Source organism: Sminthopsis crassicaudata, chromosome 2, assembly GCF_048593235.1.
Source record: "Sminthopsis crassicaudata isolate SCR6 chromosome 2, ASM4859323v1, whole genome shotgun sequence".
In the NCBI taxonomy this organism is placed as follows: Eukaryota; Metazoa; Chordata; class Mammalia; order Dasyuromorphia; family Dasyuridae; genus Sminthopsis; species Sminthopsis crassicaudata.
This window is the reverse complement of record NC_133618.1, coordinates 188670121-188687125: the sequence shown is the minus strand read 5'-3', so window position 1 is coordinate 188687125 and position 17005 is coordinate 188670121. Positions and strand designations below refer to the sequence as shown.

Sequence of the window (17005 nt, the reverse complement as noted above, 5' to 3'; positions counted from 1 at the left end):
ACTGAAACGTTAAATAACTTGCCTAGCATCATTCAAGTGGTATAGGTCAGGGGCAGGACTTGAATTCAGATCTTACTGGCTCTCAAGACTGCAGGCTTCCTCTTACTAGTATGTTTATGAAGGTAAAAAAGCCAAACACTTCTAAATTTAGCTTATCATTGTCTTTTTTTTTTTTTTTGGCAGGGGGTGGCTTCTGTATTTCTGAGAATGTTGACTATTTTCAATGAAGTGCTAAAACTAATTCACTCTATTTTAGGGAAAAGAGCCCTGGACTTGAAATTAAAAGGCTCTTTTGCCACTACTTAAGCACAGCAGTATGGTGTTATGGAAAGTGTTAAATATAGAGTCAGGAGGGAATTGGATTTAAAACTTTTAAAATTTACTCTTTCATAAAGTAAAATTTCAATTTACTTAATTTATTTCTCAATTTCCTCATCTAGAAAATGGGAATATTACCTCTTGTTCCTTAATCTGCTGGAGTTATTGTGAAAGGTCAAATGAGATAAGATATATAAAAAGCTCTGCATACTCTGAAATTCTATAGCAAGGATTCTTAACATTTTTTTTGTTTTCATGGATCTCTTTAAAGATCTGGTGGACTCATTTTTTAGAATAATGTTTTAAAATGCATAAAATAAAGTATATAGGATTATAAAGGAAATCAATGGTATTAAAATTCAATCATTAAAATATATATATTTTTTGAAAGGTCATGGGCACCTATTTAAGTCCCTCAGCACTATATACATGATGACTATTATTCTTATATTGGATAGTTCATTTTTATTTATTTTGGCCTCGGTTTCCTGGATTATAAAATATAATTATGTTAAGTGAACTCTAAGGTTTCTTTCAGCTTTGAAATTATAGGATTCTTTTGGAATAATTTTTGAGATGGCACATCAATAGTAATACATATCATACTTTATATACTGTGTGATTACTTATTATATAATGTATGCAATTTATTCATTATATAATATCCTCAATCTTGGGGTCATCTTTGATGCCTAATTATTCATTCTAACCACCTAATCCATGTCAAATTTCTGTGCTTAGTGAAATTAACTCTCGCTTGGACCCCTGCTTTTGGTTTTATTTTCTTATTTCCACATTTTTTCCCCTTGGGGTGGATGTTTACTTTTTTTTTTCTTTTATCATTTTCCCCATTTCTATCCATTCCTCATCTTAGGGTTTCTCATCCTCTGAAGCACTGCTGTAAGTACTACAAGGCCACCTACTGCTGCTGCTGGTGAAAGCCTATACCTGGTGCTTATCTTCCTCAGACACAATGGGGACTTCACAGGTACAGTTTCAACCACCCTCTGCATTTGATTATCATGGTCTTTGTCACTTGAAGAAAATGCTTTCTAAATTAGGAGGCAGTGTGGTGCAGTGGTAAGGGTGCTGGGTTTTAAATCAAAGAACCTGAGTTCATCTTGACTTTATTATGTATGATCTGAATGATAATAGACAAGTCACTTTATCCCTCCTTGCTAAAAGAGAAAAACAGAGGGTTGGACTGGATGATCTTTAAAATCTCTTTCATTTCTATGATATTTGAAAATGAAAAATGAGAGAACTGAATTTTCATGGTGTAGTTGTCAGATTATTAGACTAGAGGCAGAAGGATTTGAATTTGACTCATATTTCTGACAGCTGTCAGAATAATCACTAGGAAAGAAATCTCTTTCAGCTTTAGTTTCCCCATCTGTAAAATGGGATAATGGGAATAATGTATCCAGCATCTACCTCACAGGTGAGTACCAAATGAGAAAAAGTATATAAATCTTTAAGGGCTTCATTTATGCCAACTGTTATTATTATTATGCTCAACAGAAGGAATTAGAAAAAGGTTGAGAAGGGTCATTAATAGGGGGAAAAATCTTGCAATTCCTGAGATAATGAAAGACTATATGGCTAAGAGAAAAATATCATTCTTAGAGTGTTGTGTATGTTTTGAGGAAATACATGGACTATTTCACATATTTGTTTTTAAACTGAAAAGAGTATAGAATTCTACTTAAGAAATTCATAAATGATGTAGAACTTATTTATATACACATATTATATATAATATGTTATATGTTATATATATCTTATATAATGAGCTTCATTTTGCATGCACAAACATGCACATATTTCAATTCTATCTTATGGTTTTTTTAAAGGAGAAGAACAATATAAAAGATATATAGTTTCTGTTCAGTCTCAAGTGGGCTTTTCTTGCTACCACTGCCTGGTAATATTTTAAATTAATTTCTTGTTGAGCCCCTAATAAATTCCTCCATTATTTTAAAACTTTTCTTCATGTCTTTTTTTAAATTTTAATTGCCTTACTTTTTTCCTATCTTACTCCTCCCTTGTCCTCACTCTTTGTAATGACCCTCAGTTCTGAGTGGTGGATTGTTATTGCTTGTACCATGAGGCTTGCTCAATAGAGCTTCTCAATACCAAAGAGCTGTTGAAGAGGAATGAATAGTGAGTTAAACATCTCTACCTTTCCTCTAAAGGGAAAAATGTACCCTCCACTTCATTTGTTTTTATCAGGCCTTCAATGTGTCATTTCTGTGCTTCTAAAATAAAATATATGGCAGTCAGCCTGTGGGAAATGGTATCTGTTCATAGTTTAAGATTTTCTTTTTTCTTTTTAGATTTCTTCTGGCAGCAAAAAAGTTTTTTTTTTCTAGATTTCTTCTGATAATATAATTTGTGCTCATATGAGCACACACACAAAAAAAGTGAGTAGATATCATCAATTTTGAAAAGTTTTGGGACATTTTGTCATAACTGGTATAACTTCCCAGAAAGGTGACATACCTCTTTTAATATCAGGTTGAGAAAGGCTGTCTTCAGCAGGGGAATCCCCAACCACCATTAATCTCTTTTTGACTTTACCATGATTTTACCATGATTTATATATGATTTTTACCATGTGACAACACCTATATATTCTCTTTGGAGGAAAAAGAACCTGCTTCCTCCTTCAGGTGTCCATTGTCTTCCGCTCGAGGTCAAGGTTCAGAAATTTTTTTTTTTAAGTTTATCAGCTTTAGTCGTCTTTCTTTCCTTCCTCTTCTATATGACATTCTTCTATTCTTCAACTTCCTAACTTGGGTCAGGTTTCTTCTTTGCCCACTCAGATTTTCTTTTCAAATCAAAATCTTTTCCTCATAGTTACTTATTTATTTTAACAGGATACTATTATGAATGATATAGGCCAGTGGGCTTGTCTTTTTTGGCAAAAATTCTACAATGCATTATTAAAGAGATGGTTCTCAAATATCTAGAAAAAATGTTATGATCAAAAATAGTTAATATAACTTCACCAAAGATAAATCATGGCAGATTAACCTTTTTTTTTTTCTGTTATAAGATTACTAAACTGATATACCAGGAGAATATTGCTGATGTAGTGTGGCTAATTTTTTTTTTTGGTCTAGACTTTTAATTTCAGTGGTATAGGTAGTTTCCAGTAAGTAACTTCCCTCTATGAATGCAAATCATCATTTATTCTTCCACTTATATATAGAGTTGCCTGGATCAAGAGATTTAAGTGACTTTGTTGTTATTAAATTGTTTTCAGTCCTGTTTGACTCTCTGTCACCCTTTTGAGGTTTTCTTGGCAAACATACTAAAGTGATTTACCACTTCTTTCTTCAACCCATTTTACAGATAAGGAAACAGGCAAAAAGGTTAAGTGGCTTGCTCATGGTCACACAACTAATAAGTGTCTGAGGCAAGATTTGAAATCGTGAAGATGAATCTTCCTGATTACAAACTCAAGTTCTCTTTCTCTGGGCCACCAATTAAGTGACTAATAAATTCTCATTAAATGATTTTTCCAGAGTCAAATATGTAGTGTGTCTCTGAGGCTGGACTTGACAAATGCAGGTCTTTCTGACTCACAGACTGGCTCTTTAATTTTAATACCAAGCCACCTGTCTGACCTAAGTTTTTATAAAGTGTTTCATGAAATCTCATGCTGCTGTTGAGAGAATGATAAACTGGTTAGTCAACTACAGAGTTAGGTGGATTTGTATTTAGTTTAATGTCTAGAAAGCTTAAGAGGGTTTTCTTGGCAAAGATAATAGAGTTGTTTGGCATTTCCTTCTCTAGCTACAGAAGAGGAACTGAGGTAAACAGAGTTAAGTGACTTGCCCTGGGTCATGCAGTTAGCAAGTGTTTGGGGTCATATTTGAACTCAGAAAGAGGAGTCTTCCTGACTCCAGCCTGAGCACTCTGGCACTTCGCTACCTAGCCACCCAAGGACAATTAGTATTTAGTAATTGCTTTCCAGATGGTCAGATCTCTTCATAGCTTCACAACATTCTTATCTCTTTGAAGTCACATTTCCCCTCATTTCTTATAGTACAATAGTATTTCATTACATTTTTATGTCATAATTTGCTTCATCATTCCATGACCGAGGTCTATTCTGAAAAAAGGGTCCCATAGGCTTGTCTAGACTTCCATAGGAAAACATCTAAACAGGCTAAGAACTATCAAGTAGAAAAACTAAATAATATTAATCTTGACATTTTGTAAGTGACATCAGAAGATAAAAGGAAGTTGCAGGTAAGAAGGATGACTTACAAGTTGTACTTGGAAAAACAAATAAAAGAATTGGTAGAGTGGTTATTATCTCATATTTATTTTATCCAAAGATAACGAAAACACCATTTCATAATATAGTTGACCATCTTGAAGAACAGAAACCATGATTAATATTTGTAAAAAGATCAATCCAGAATAATATAACACATTCACCAAAATTTACTATAGAAGGGGAAGAGAAATTCTACAAGGAATTTAATAAACTCCTATAAATTAAATTGGTATATGCTTGATATTCCATGATTTGAATGAAAAGCAAGGATGGTGGGAAATATGGTTATCACTTAGGAATAAGAAAGGAATATTTAAGACATATAGATGATAATATATAATAAACATAATGAATAACTTTTTTGAGAAAAGAATTGGAATGGGTTGGACATGGAAATCAGAGTAACAAAAACACGATATTGATTATATTTTAACAGATAGGAAATGATTTGTTATTGTTATGGGAATCATTTCTAAATCATCTGAAATTGCCAATCTGGTTATAACAAAGATGAAAATGAATTAACATTAGAATTAAATTAAGAAATAGATATTGCCTGTGATTGGAAAAATTCCAACCTGATCTTTTAAAGCAAGTTGCTAATCTTGAAAAATGAAATATGGCTAGAAGAAAGTACATTAACACAGATTACAATAATTTTATTTAGAAACTTAGCTAATATAAATCAATTGCTATAATATCAAAAGAGTCTACAAATGTCCTTTGTACTCTTGAGTAACTTATCCAACAAGGGCAAAGACTGCCAAAAGCAATATGAACTTGTATATAAACTTGTTTGCAAAATCCTACATAGAAGACTGGTGGGGAAAAATATAAGTAGAATTGCCTCATAAAACAGAGGGAAGTAGAGTGAACAATTAGTTTAAAGAAAGCTTTGTGAGAAACTAAAGAAATTCACCCTAAGGGAAATATTTGAAAATGAAATTGAAAGAAGAATAAACAGAAAAAAGATGGAAATAATCTATGACACTATTTATACAAAATCTTTTCAATATTGAGTACAAAAAGTCATATTATTTGGACTTTACATTCCAACAGAGGTAAAAGCACAGTCACCACATAGAAAAAAAGATGAGATAAACTGTTGGGCCTTGACTAAGTATATGCAAAGGGAATTATGTCTGGGAGTGATACAATTTCTAAGAAAAACATCAATTCCCAAGGTATCTAAAGAGACAAGTTTACTCAAGTTTTGGAAAAAATGTAACGAACTTTTAATCTACAGGAGCATTAAGTCACTAAGACTGATCAAAACATCGTTAGGGAAGAGAAACTTCTGCAGGTAATATTTGATAGTAGTCCATATCTTTACTAGCTTATGTTTTACTAAAAGACACAGAATAGAAAATTCTGCCTTGTTCATCCTTTATGGACTATTCAAATGATTGATTAGAGTAAAAAGTTGTCTGAAAGGCTCACTTCTTACAAAGTATCTCTTACTTATATGTGAAAATTATACATATTCTTTGACAGATAAAACAAATAAGCTCATTTATCTCAACCTTTAATAATTAATGCAAAGTAAAGCATAAAAAAAGAAAATTATTCAAAAGTTTTTTGTCACCTTCCTAGGGGGAAATTGATTATATATTCCAAGTTAAAGATAGATTACTTGAGGATAGTAGATTGCTCTGGATGTTTCTGTTTGTAGATTATACTATTTTGATTGCATTAGATATTTGAACATTGCATAGTTTCCTAGGTAAGATCCATAACCACTCAAAAAAAATTATGGACCAGCTATTCTTAGAGGAAGAACCAAATAGATAAAGAATATTCATTGTTGAGGCAAGTTATTTAAGTGCACTGAAGATGATTAGAGAACATGTTTATTTAAGTATAGAAAAAATTGTAGAAATGATACCCTATGGAGAAATCTAATAGATTCTTGTCTGAGAGTTTAAGCTCATCTTATAACTTTGTTGGACCTACATTATTTAGCCCTATTTTGCTCCTGGCCAATTTTGTTTTAGTAATTCTCTCATTATTAAGATCTATTTAAAACAGTGAGCCATATGGTTCCCCAGAGTATCTTGGAAGATGTTTTGTGTGGAACCCAACTAGATTTTGGCATGCAGTTATATGGTCAACTTATCAAATTTAATGATCAGTGTATACACATATAAATTATATACAATTCCATCTTACCATCTCTCTCTCTAAACTCAGAGGGATACTAAAACAATTAATAAGTTGACTCCAGAACTGAACAGAGGGGAAAGGATATTGGATTGCCTTTGGGAAATTTTGAAGTTCTTTCAATAATCCACATTTATTTGCAAGAGTCAGTTGACATGTTGTGTCTTATTCTTCTGATATATGATTGGTTTGGAATGGTATATATGGGTTTAGGATAGGAAATGGTAGATTTTTTTTTCATATAGCTTGTTAGACCAATATCTTTTGTGAGTCCCTGGATCTTATTGATTTCCCTAGTATGCTGGGGTTTGTAGAGTGCTCTTCAGTCTTTGGGGAGGTAGTGGTTGACATGAGGACAATGTTTTAGCCTGCCTGCTATAGCCTCTTTCTAACTTAATGCCTTTCTGCTTCAATTAGACTGGTTTGACTGCTTGTTAGGGGGAGTTGGTTATGGCTTGCAATGTCAGAGACAGTGAATCATTTCCACAAGGATGGATCCCATTGATGAAGTTAAGCTAGGGATGCTACTGTTCCCAGGATATTTGTGGAGCCAGTCCTGCTTCCATGTATATTTGGTTCAACTTTCTACTTTTAGAGATGAAGAAGATGAGTCACTAGATAAAGTGAATTGCCTAAAACAACATAGTTCTTTCACACAATGACAAGGACAAAATTAGTTACAGGATCTCTCTTCATGAACACATTTTGATAGCCTAATAAATTTTTATCTCTAACTTTGGTAATAGTATGTTTTGCCAGTTTATACTTACTAACTTATGAGATCTTTCTTTGAAAATAGGATATTATAATAATTTAAATTAGGGATATATTAAACACTGTGGGGAATTTTTATTTCACAGATAGTATGTAAATCATGATTCATCAAAGTAGCAAATTAACTCAATCAGTTAACTACTTTTGGGAAGCAATAACAATAATAGTGACTAACACATATTAAAGTCAGTCAGAGAACCCAAAAAGAAAATGAAATGACTCTAGTTTCTAAGAGGAAAAATTATATCTACTTTCCATTAGAAAAATTGGATAATAGTAGAGACAACAACATAGTCTTCAGACATGTGTCTGACTTATTGACCTTTACATGTTACTACATTTGACATTTAATATTTGAGTAAGTTTTTTATGATTAAGTGTTAATTATTGATTACATTACTCATAGCCAATAATAAGAGGTAAATGTTATACAAGGTTAAATGTCAGTGAATTTTGTTGGTTTACTTATGTCTTTTTTGTCAATTCTATAGATTGTTTGATTCCTCTGACTTGAAACCATATACATAGGCATTTAGGGCAATTCCTAGTTATAATTTAACCATCTTTTGGTTCCTAGATATACTGATCTTTTCTGAGTCTAAGTTGGTAAACACCATTATTTCTTGGACCTTTGGATTCTCTCCAATACTGATAATGCTTTCCATAGTGTTCTCTCCTTTATCATTTGTCTCAGTGAGAGGTTAATTTTATTAGGACAGAATATGCATGTGGAATCATTTCTAGTTAACTTGCCCAAATTCCCCTTGTCACCTGATTTTTTAGATAATGTTTTAGTCCTGTAATCAATCCAATTATAAATAATATAGGAAATAGCAGTCCACTAATGAGAATCATAGAAGGAAATGTTGTTCCTGCATGAGTGCTATGCACATTTGATCTCAGTGCTGGGCTTTGCCAATCAGCTTAGAGATTGAGGCTCCCAACATTTGGGGAAATTGCTACATTTGATATATTAGAAGGAATGGATTCAAATTTCACTTTTGCTACAACTTGCATGACTTGAAGAAATTAATTTTACTTTTTGGCATTTGTAAAAATAAAAGAATAGAAGGTCTTATATACTTCATAAATCTCAACTGGTCATCCTGATTAAGTAGAGGAAGAAATTTTTGAAACTCTTTGTGTATGTGCCTATTAAGGCAAATTCAGGACATAAGCTCTCGTTTGACATTCCCTTAAGTCTCTTTTCAGAAAATATTGCTGTCCAAGTCACTGCTTCATCTATATTCTTCAGCTATAAAGTGCATGGACATAATTGGTTCTTATTTTCCTATGGTAAAAATCAGAAGTGTTTTTGTGATATCTTTTTGTTCTCTGCAGCAGTTTGGAGTTGCAGAATTTCTTTTCTACATAGGCAAGTTATTTCACTGCACAAAGAATCTTTGGAGAGTGCTAATACCTCTTCTTAAAAAATGAGAAAAATTTACAATGTAAGGTTTGCCTTGTGGAAAATTTCCTGAGATACAGGTCTATAAAGCTCAAACTAATAGCTAGCATTTGTATAGTGCCTTAAGTTTTGTAAATCACTTTACAATATTCTCTTTTTATCCTCACAACAATCCTGGAAGGTGAGTGTTGTTGTTATTCCCATTTTATAATTGAGGAAACTAAAGTCTGGTGACTTGCCTAAGTGAGTTGGAATAACTTGTGTTTGAGGACAGATTTGAATTTGAATCTTTAATTTCTTTATATCTAGCATTCTATCCATTGTGGCCCCCACCTATCTTGGACTTCATCAGGTTTGTTGGACCTAAGTTGTTTCTTTTCTTTTTAACTTGTTTTGATCTTGGGTAACTTTGTCTAATAATCTTCTTATTATCATCGAGAGCTTTAAGATGATGAAGTATGTGCTTTTTTTGAAAGTCTTCTGGAGAATGTCTTGTGCTGAAAAATCTAATTGGAAGGGCTCCTGTTTACAGGTTGCACTAAACCCAATATTTATAAGGGTTCTTTCTGTAAGATCTATGACCATTCAAAACAGATCAACTTAATAATACATGCAGCAAAAAACAATTTGGTGAATAATATTTACTGTTTTGAACTTTGCTTGTAGTATTTTTTTTTGGCAGTTTACTAAATTAGTAATCGGGGCATATACTTTTGAGAAGCATGGGAACATTGAGTTGGGCCCTGAATTAAACAGAATGGAGAGAATAAGCATGATTCCTTTATGAAAATTGAAGGATGATTCCAGCCTTCTTCAATTTAATTCAACAAGTCTTCATTACGTGAGCTACTCTGTATTGGCATGGGAGACATAGACAAAAACAAAAAAAATGACTTCCTTCAAGAGGATTACAAGGTATATGAAAATAAATAGACATAAGTTATGTCCAAAGTGAAAAAAATATATTTAAGAATGAGTGAGGTCTCAAAGCTAGAGGGAATGAAGAAATTAGCAATGGCTCCATAAAGGAAGTGGCATTTTAGTTGTATTTTGATAGAAATGGAGAATTCTCTGAGATCTTTAAAGATGAGGAAAGATTATATTTCAGATATCGGGTCACCATTTGGGGAAAGACATGGAGGTGGGAATTAAGATGCTTAGTTTGTCTGGAAAGTAATATACAACACACACACATACACATATATACATATATATATATTATTAAATTATGAAATGAGATTGTAAACATAGGCTTTATCTAAACTGAGAAGGGCCTAAAATGCCAAATGAATGAATTTTTCTTTTATTGTAAAGATAATAAAGAGACACTGAAGATTCTTGATCAGGGTCAGACTTGTGCTTTACAGAAAGTAATTTGTTAGCTTTGTGAAGAATGCAATAGTCATTTGACTGAAACATCAAATGCATGAAGAGAAATAACATGAAAAAATATTGGAACGGTAGATTGAGAGCAGGTTTATGAGGACCTTAAGCGTTTAGTTTAAGAGTTTGTATTGTATCTAGAAGCAATAGGGAGCCATGGAAGATTTTTGAGTAGTTGGTTATATTTGTGTTTTAGGAATATCAATCTGTCTGCAATGTGGAGGGTGACTTGGTTAGGGGACAGACTGGAAGCAAGAAGTCCAATTAGAAAGCTGTTGGAAAGAGATGACTTGAAATGAGATGAATATCTAAACTAGGAAAATAATAAAAGTTGGTACTTAATGAATTGAGGAATCTTGGGATCATTTTATAATTTCCTTAACTAGTATGCATATTCTCTATTTTAAGTCAGGGCACAATGTTTAGATGCTTCTTTAAATATATGACCTAATTGCTAACTTAGTGAGGGAAGAATTAAAGATGACTGCAAGGATGAATTTGAGTGACAAGGATGATTGTGGTGTCCTCAATAGAAATAGAGAAGTTTGAAGGGGATGCATTTATTTGCACCTATTATTTATGAGTCTGGGCTAAGTTTTGGGTATACAATGGCAAAAAAATGAAAGTCTTTATTCCCCAACAAGTTTTAATTCTATTAAGGGGATAGAAAAGTTACACATTGTAAATGCAAGATAAATTCTTAAAGAGTGATTGTTATGTTCTCTAATATATAAAATTCTCTGAGAGCAGGTTTCTTGGGGAGCTACTGGAGGCAGCCTTAGTTTCAGTTCAGTTCAATAATCCCAAATGCAACCAGGAGTTAAAGTCCAGATCCTTTATTTTGTCCTTCAAAGTCATCTCTTTTCCTGGGCCTGGTTAGCTTTCTTAGAGGCTTATCTGTCTCCTTGGTTCCGAGAGCTTTCTGTGAATGTCTCCAGCCAGCACAAAGGTGGAAGTTGGAATGACTGACTCCTCCTCGGAGAGAGTGGGCTCGTGTGGATCCCAGAAGCCAATCCTAGTTATGAATCTTCTGGAAATCCATGAGTGGGCTTGTCCTTTCCTCTTTATATATGCTCTCTAAAGGTGTGAAGTCTAATGTGTGAACTAAGGTGTGAACTCCTTTAAAGGTATGAACTGCTTTAAAGGTGTGAACTAAGCACCTTGTTTCAAGTTCTGGCCCTAACAAGTGATCACTAATAAATAGATAGGGTCAGGGAAGGAAGGTAGCTGACACAATTTAGTCAGGAAGATTCGAGTCAAAATCTGGTTTCAGACACTACTGTAGGGAAGTTGCATTGCAACCTCTGCTTTACTTTATTCATATGTAAAAATGGGAATAATAATAACATTTTCTCAGGATGTGAGGATCAAATGAGATATTATTTGTGAGGCACTTAACACATTATCTGGTACATGTTGTAGTTGTTTAGTTGTTTTCAGTCATGTCTGACTTTTTTTTTTTTTGTTTTGTTTTGTTTTTTTGTATTTTTTTGACAAAGATATTGGAATGGTTTGCCATTTCCTTCTTTCACTCACTTTACAGATGAGGAAACTGAGGCAAATAAGTTTATAATAGTCAGGGTGATATAGCTAGTATATCTGAGATCTGTTTTGAACTCATAAAGATAGTCCTCCTGCTTCCAGGTCCAGCTCTTAATAATAATAAATAGTAATAATTGTTATTGGAGGATCAAAGAAGGCTTTATGGAAAAAGTGACAATTGAGCTCAATCTTGAAGGAAGATAAGTATTGAGAAGTGGAGATTAAGAAACAATATATTTCAGACCTGTGAAAACATATGTAAATGCATGTAAGTAGGGGATTTAATGTTCAGTTCAAGAAGCAGATAATTGCTCAGTTGAGCTAAAAAACAGAATGCACGATGTGAAATAAGACTGTGAATATGGGTTGGGGGTATATTATAGAAGTTCTTATGCCAAGTCAGACATTTCTATTTTATTTCCAAAGAAAGAGGGTGTCAACATGAATTTTTGTTGTACTGTTGTATACAAGAAAGTAGTTTGGTAAAACCTATGCCTTAGGAAGAATATTTTTGGTTGATAGAAGATGGGAAATTCAAGAAATTGGAAACAGCAAGATGACTTAGGATGCTGTCATATCAGTCCATTGAAGAGGTCATGAGGATAGGATATGAACTAGAACCCAGTGTAAAAGTGGAGAGGGAAGAACAAATATGAGAGTTGTGGAGGCACAATCATTAGAAATGACAAATAGTGGATTTTAATGATTAAGGGAGTGGGACAGACTCTCATGCTCTTAACAAAAGGTCTGGAAGATGGACATAGTTAAAGATTAATTCTGTTTTAGAGATGTTGAATTTGAGATGTCAAAGTGATATCTAGATAAAGATATCAAATATGGAGGCAGCAATGTTAGAAAAGAAGAAATGTTTGGAAAGAGCTTCAGCTGCATATACAGTATTAAATGTCAACTACATAGAAATGATAATTCAAACCACAGGAGAAGATGAGGTATTCAAGGGAAGAATTGTGGAGAGAGAAGGGAAGAGATCCCAGAATAATTTTTGGGGGCTCCTCATCATCAAGAGCTGGCTACTGATTTAATCCAGCAAAGGAGTTTGAGATGGATCAGTGAGAGAAGCAAGAAGTGAACCAAGAGAGATTAAGTGAGTATAACAGGTAAATCAATTAATCTGGCAAAGGAGATAGTGTCCAGGATGATTGGTGGTTGATATGTGAAAAATTGTGTAAATACCACAGGAGATGAGGACTAAGAAGAGGGGCTATAGTATTTAACAATTGAGAGATTTCTGTTAGCCTTAGAGAAGTCAGTTTCATTATAACAGTGATATTGGAAGCTAAATTGTAAGTAAGCTAGCAGCGAGACAGTGAAAACTTTCAGTGTTGACACTCCCTGAAACAAAAACTAATTTTTTTGAAATACACCAATGTTTTTCCCCTGATGTGGCATGGGATACAACAATCTCTGAAGAATTAAAATTATCAGTAACCTGAAAGACAATGGAGAGGGCCATCATGAGTATCAGTAAAGGAAAGTATTTTCAACAATGGCTTGTATATAAGAAGTAGTAAAGAACAGCATGGTCGAAGTGGAGATGAATCTGGTAAGAGTGAAGAATAATAGAGGGAGAGCCCCAAAGATGCACTGACTTACATGGAATATTAAGAGCTTGATAGGCCTTGAGCAATGAGTTTTGAGAAGTTTTATGAGAAGATATGTACAAGAATCTTGCAGGTTGAAAAGAGTGAATGGGATGGAGATATATCAACACTAAAAGATGGGATTCCATTGAAGTGCTGATATATTTGATCCTGGACATAATCTTGCTTTAAAATGATTAATTCTTGAATATGACAGAATGTTCACAAGCCTAGTCTGTGGTATCTTATTTTTCTTGCTGCCAAATAAATGGCTTAATAGATCTATAATCAGTGTGTTAGAGACTGACCCTTAAAAAATACAATAAATCTATTTCCTTTCTTAGATTGCTTTTCAAGTCTATTTCTACATTTCCACCTGAGACTAATTCAATTATTAAGAAAGTAAATAAAAGCCATAGCTTTAGTATGTTTTTCATGAGAATTTCGGTAAGCACTTGACGTTTCTCTTGAATTTCGGTTAGTGTTTATTCCACCTACACACTGCTTGCTTACTTTTAACAAAGCTTTATTAGCATAGATATTTCCCTCAGTTGATAAGGATATCTTTTCTTGCTTTTTCTTTGAGTGACTGTGGTAGAAAGTTCATTAACCAGGACTAAAGGAGTAATAAATCTCTTCAAAGTCAGCTATATTGGTCCCAAGAGACAAATAGTTCATCAATAGCCTCATACCCCAAACTTTCCAGTTTGTTAATATGCTGCCAGAGCTTGCAATCCATTGGCAAAGTCAATAGCAAATCAGCCACCGATCAGTTATTGAATATCTTCTATATGCTAGGCATTATGCTTTAAGTATCCTGGGCCACCTCCATGCAACTATGAGGTACTGGAAAATTACTTCAGTTGAGGCCACATTTATAAAAATATATTAGAGGATGGGAATCCACAGAGGTACACAAATTGGCTTACTTTGTATGATAGTTGGTAAGGAAGTATATGATCTGATTTGCCCAACAGAGAAAGTTCTGTCATCCCAAAAAGGAAAGGGTATGATCAGGAGTTTAGAGAGACTTCATATTCTATAGAATAAGTTTGCTAGCAATAAGGAGGCATAAGGAATAGAGATCCATATTTCTAGTTAGAAAGATTGAAATTCAAATCTTGTCACAAATTATCTCTTTGGCCTTGGCCAGGTCATTTAATCTTCAGCCTCAATTTTCTTCATTCAATGGGAATTCTAATATGACTTACCCTGATAAGTGGTTGTGAGAATCAAATGACATTGTTAACCTAAGGACTTTGCATTAAAATGTTGTATACATATTAACTATTATTACTAAGTGCCACAAGGCCATCTTTATGGCCCTACTTTCCTTGAATGGTAAAGATAAACCTGAGTGTAGCTTCATCTTTTCCTTTCTAGTTCAATATTTTTTAAATTCTGGTAACAAAGTTAGCACATTGGTTCTCTTCAAATAAATTTATTCCTTAATTCTGCATGGAATTAAATTTTTTGAAGATCAAATGATTTATTAACCTATAAGCAGAATCTTGCTCCAATTTTGAATAATCCATCAGGTCACCACTGGTCAGTTCTACTGTTCAATATTAACTTCTATTTTTTTTTTGGGGGGGAGATTTAACATGCTCTTTTATATAAATTCTGTCAATAGGGCTTAGCTAAATCTGAGTAAGAAAAAAAGAGTAGAATCTATCTTGGAATAGAGCTTTTCATTCTAACTGTGAATGTTTTATCAGTGGACTGTTAATATATGTTGCCTACTATTTCATTTGTAACTAATTATATTTAAAATATCCTTTTATGGCTAGTGGGGAAAATGCCAAGAATAACACCAATGCAACCTATAAGACATAATTAAAATGGATGACTTTTCATTGATATAATGTTAGTAATTGCATATATATAATTCCCACTCTATTAATTAACTGCAACTGGAATAATAGAACCCAATATGGAACAGTAATTACATTGCTAAGGTATTATAGACTGCTTTGTTGGCACTTGCCTCATTTAAAGCAAAGATAATATTGAAAAGAATACAAGCACTAGCTTGGGGTCAAGTCATTATAGTCCTGAATGTTAAAAATCTAATTTACTTTGCAAAAGAAAATCTACTTTCTTCTAGATAACAGTGAAAAATAGATGCATCTCTGTTGCCTCGGAGATACAGATTATATAAGAAAAGATACTGCAATAAGAGCTATGTGCCAACTAGCCTTGTAATTTATAATAAATTCACCTATTAAAAAAACAAGCCAAAAAACCAAAACCTCCTCTCCCCTCAGTATTATTTATGTTGTAAGAAAAAGAACCATTTGGTTTTTATTTATGGCTTTCAAACACTTGGAGTCATTAAATTTTCTTCAACTTTTACATCTCCCAAAGCTCTTCCCTTATTCCAACTATTTCCTCATTTTAGTTTCTTGCATTATTAAATTAAATAAACTAATCAAAGTTTATTGAACTGTGAGTTTCCTAAAGAAAGGATCCAAATGTGCCTAGAACTTTATCTTCTAGTAAGCCTTGAATCAATATTTGATGGATGAGGAGTAATCTTTACATAAAGTTTTCTCTTTCAGTTGCAGATTTCTTTTCTTTTTCTTTTTTGTTAACTCTTAGGAAGGATGAAAAAACACCAATGCTGGGAGATTGGATGGTTTAGAAAATTTAAATGAAAAATAGCATAAATAATAGTGGTATGGTAGTGATTGCCTTATGAATATAGTGCCATTTCTATTCAAATTGTTTTATTTCATGGATATCAAACATATAGGGACCCATCACAGCCAATTACTTCCAGATATGGCATGAATTAGATTAAAAAGTAAATGGGAAATATTCAATAAAAATACAAAAACATAGATAACGCTAATATGTGATTTTCTATTTCAACATATATAGGGGTTCTTACATAGAGTTCAGTGGCCTCATTTCTATTTGAGTTTGAAACCAATTTTATTCTATTTAGGAGTTCTCATTTTTCAAACAGTGATATAACTTATGACCTGTGATCTGTTGCCTTTGCCAAAAGCCCGTCTGTTCTCTTCTTATATTTTTTCATCAGGGATATTTTATATTTATGAAAAGATCATTCTGATATTTTGTGAAAACGAAAAAAGAGGCACATGAATGGGTACTTTTTAATATATGTCCTTGATTAAGATTTATCTAGTATCTTTTAAAAATGATTTATCTAGTATCTTCCCCCTTCAATATTTCTGAAAAAGAATCAGTCCTTCAAAGTCCTCAAAGATTGTTTTACTTTCTGTATTAATTTCTTTTTTTGTATAATTGGTCTGGCTCATCTATTCCTTCTTGTCTTTGTCTTCTTAGGGTCATTTCTACTTCCTCATTTAACAAATTGGGGAATCTTGATAAAAAGTACAAATGTGGCTGTGCTAATGTCATGATAACAAAGACTATTTTGTTATAGAAATACAGAAAGATATTTTCATATGTGTGCATACACATATGTGTATACATACATAGATATTCATATGCAATTATACATAGGTATTTAATATAAGTACAGATAATATACATACA

General features: G+C 33.0%; 1 protein-coding gene across 2 annotated transcripts in view; it reads left to right on the top strand.

The window, feature by feature from the left end:
- DLGAP2 (DLG associated protein 2) overlaps positions 1 to 17005 on the top strand; it is a 1171101-nt gene that overhangs the window by 96799 nt on the left and 1057297 nt on the right. Inside the window, exon 1 of one of the 2 annotated variants that reach the window (XM_074287976.1) lies at positions 1199 to 1306. The exons of the other annotated variant lie outside the window; for it this stretch is intronic. Within the exon in view, the coding sequence (XP_074144077.1) occupies positions 1292 to 1306 (15 nt within the window). The 5' untranslated portion in view covers positions 1199 to 1291. Of the gene's footprint in view, positions 1 to 1198; positions 1307 to 17005 lie in introns of those variants that run through there. 2 annotated transcript variants of the gene reach the window in all.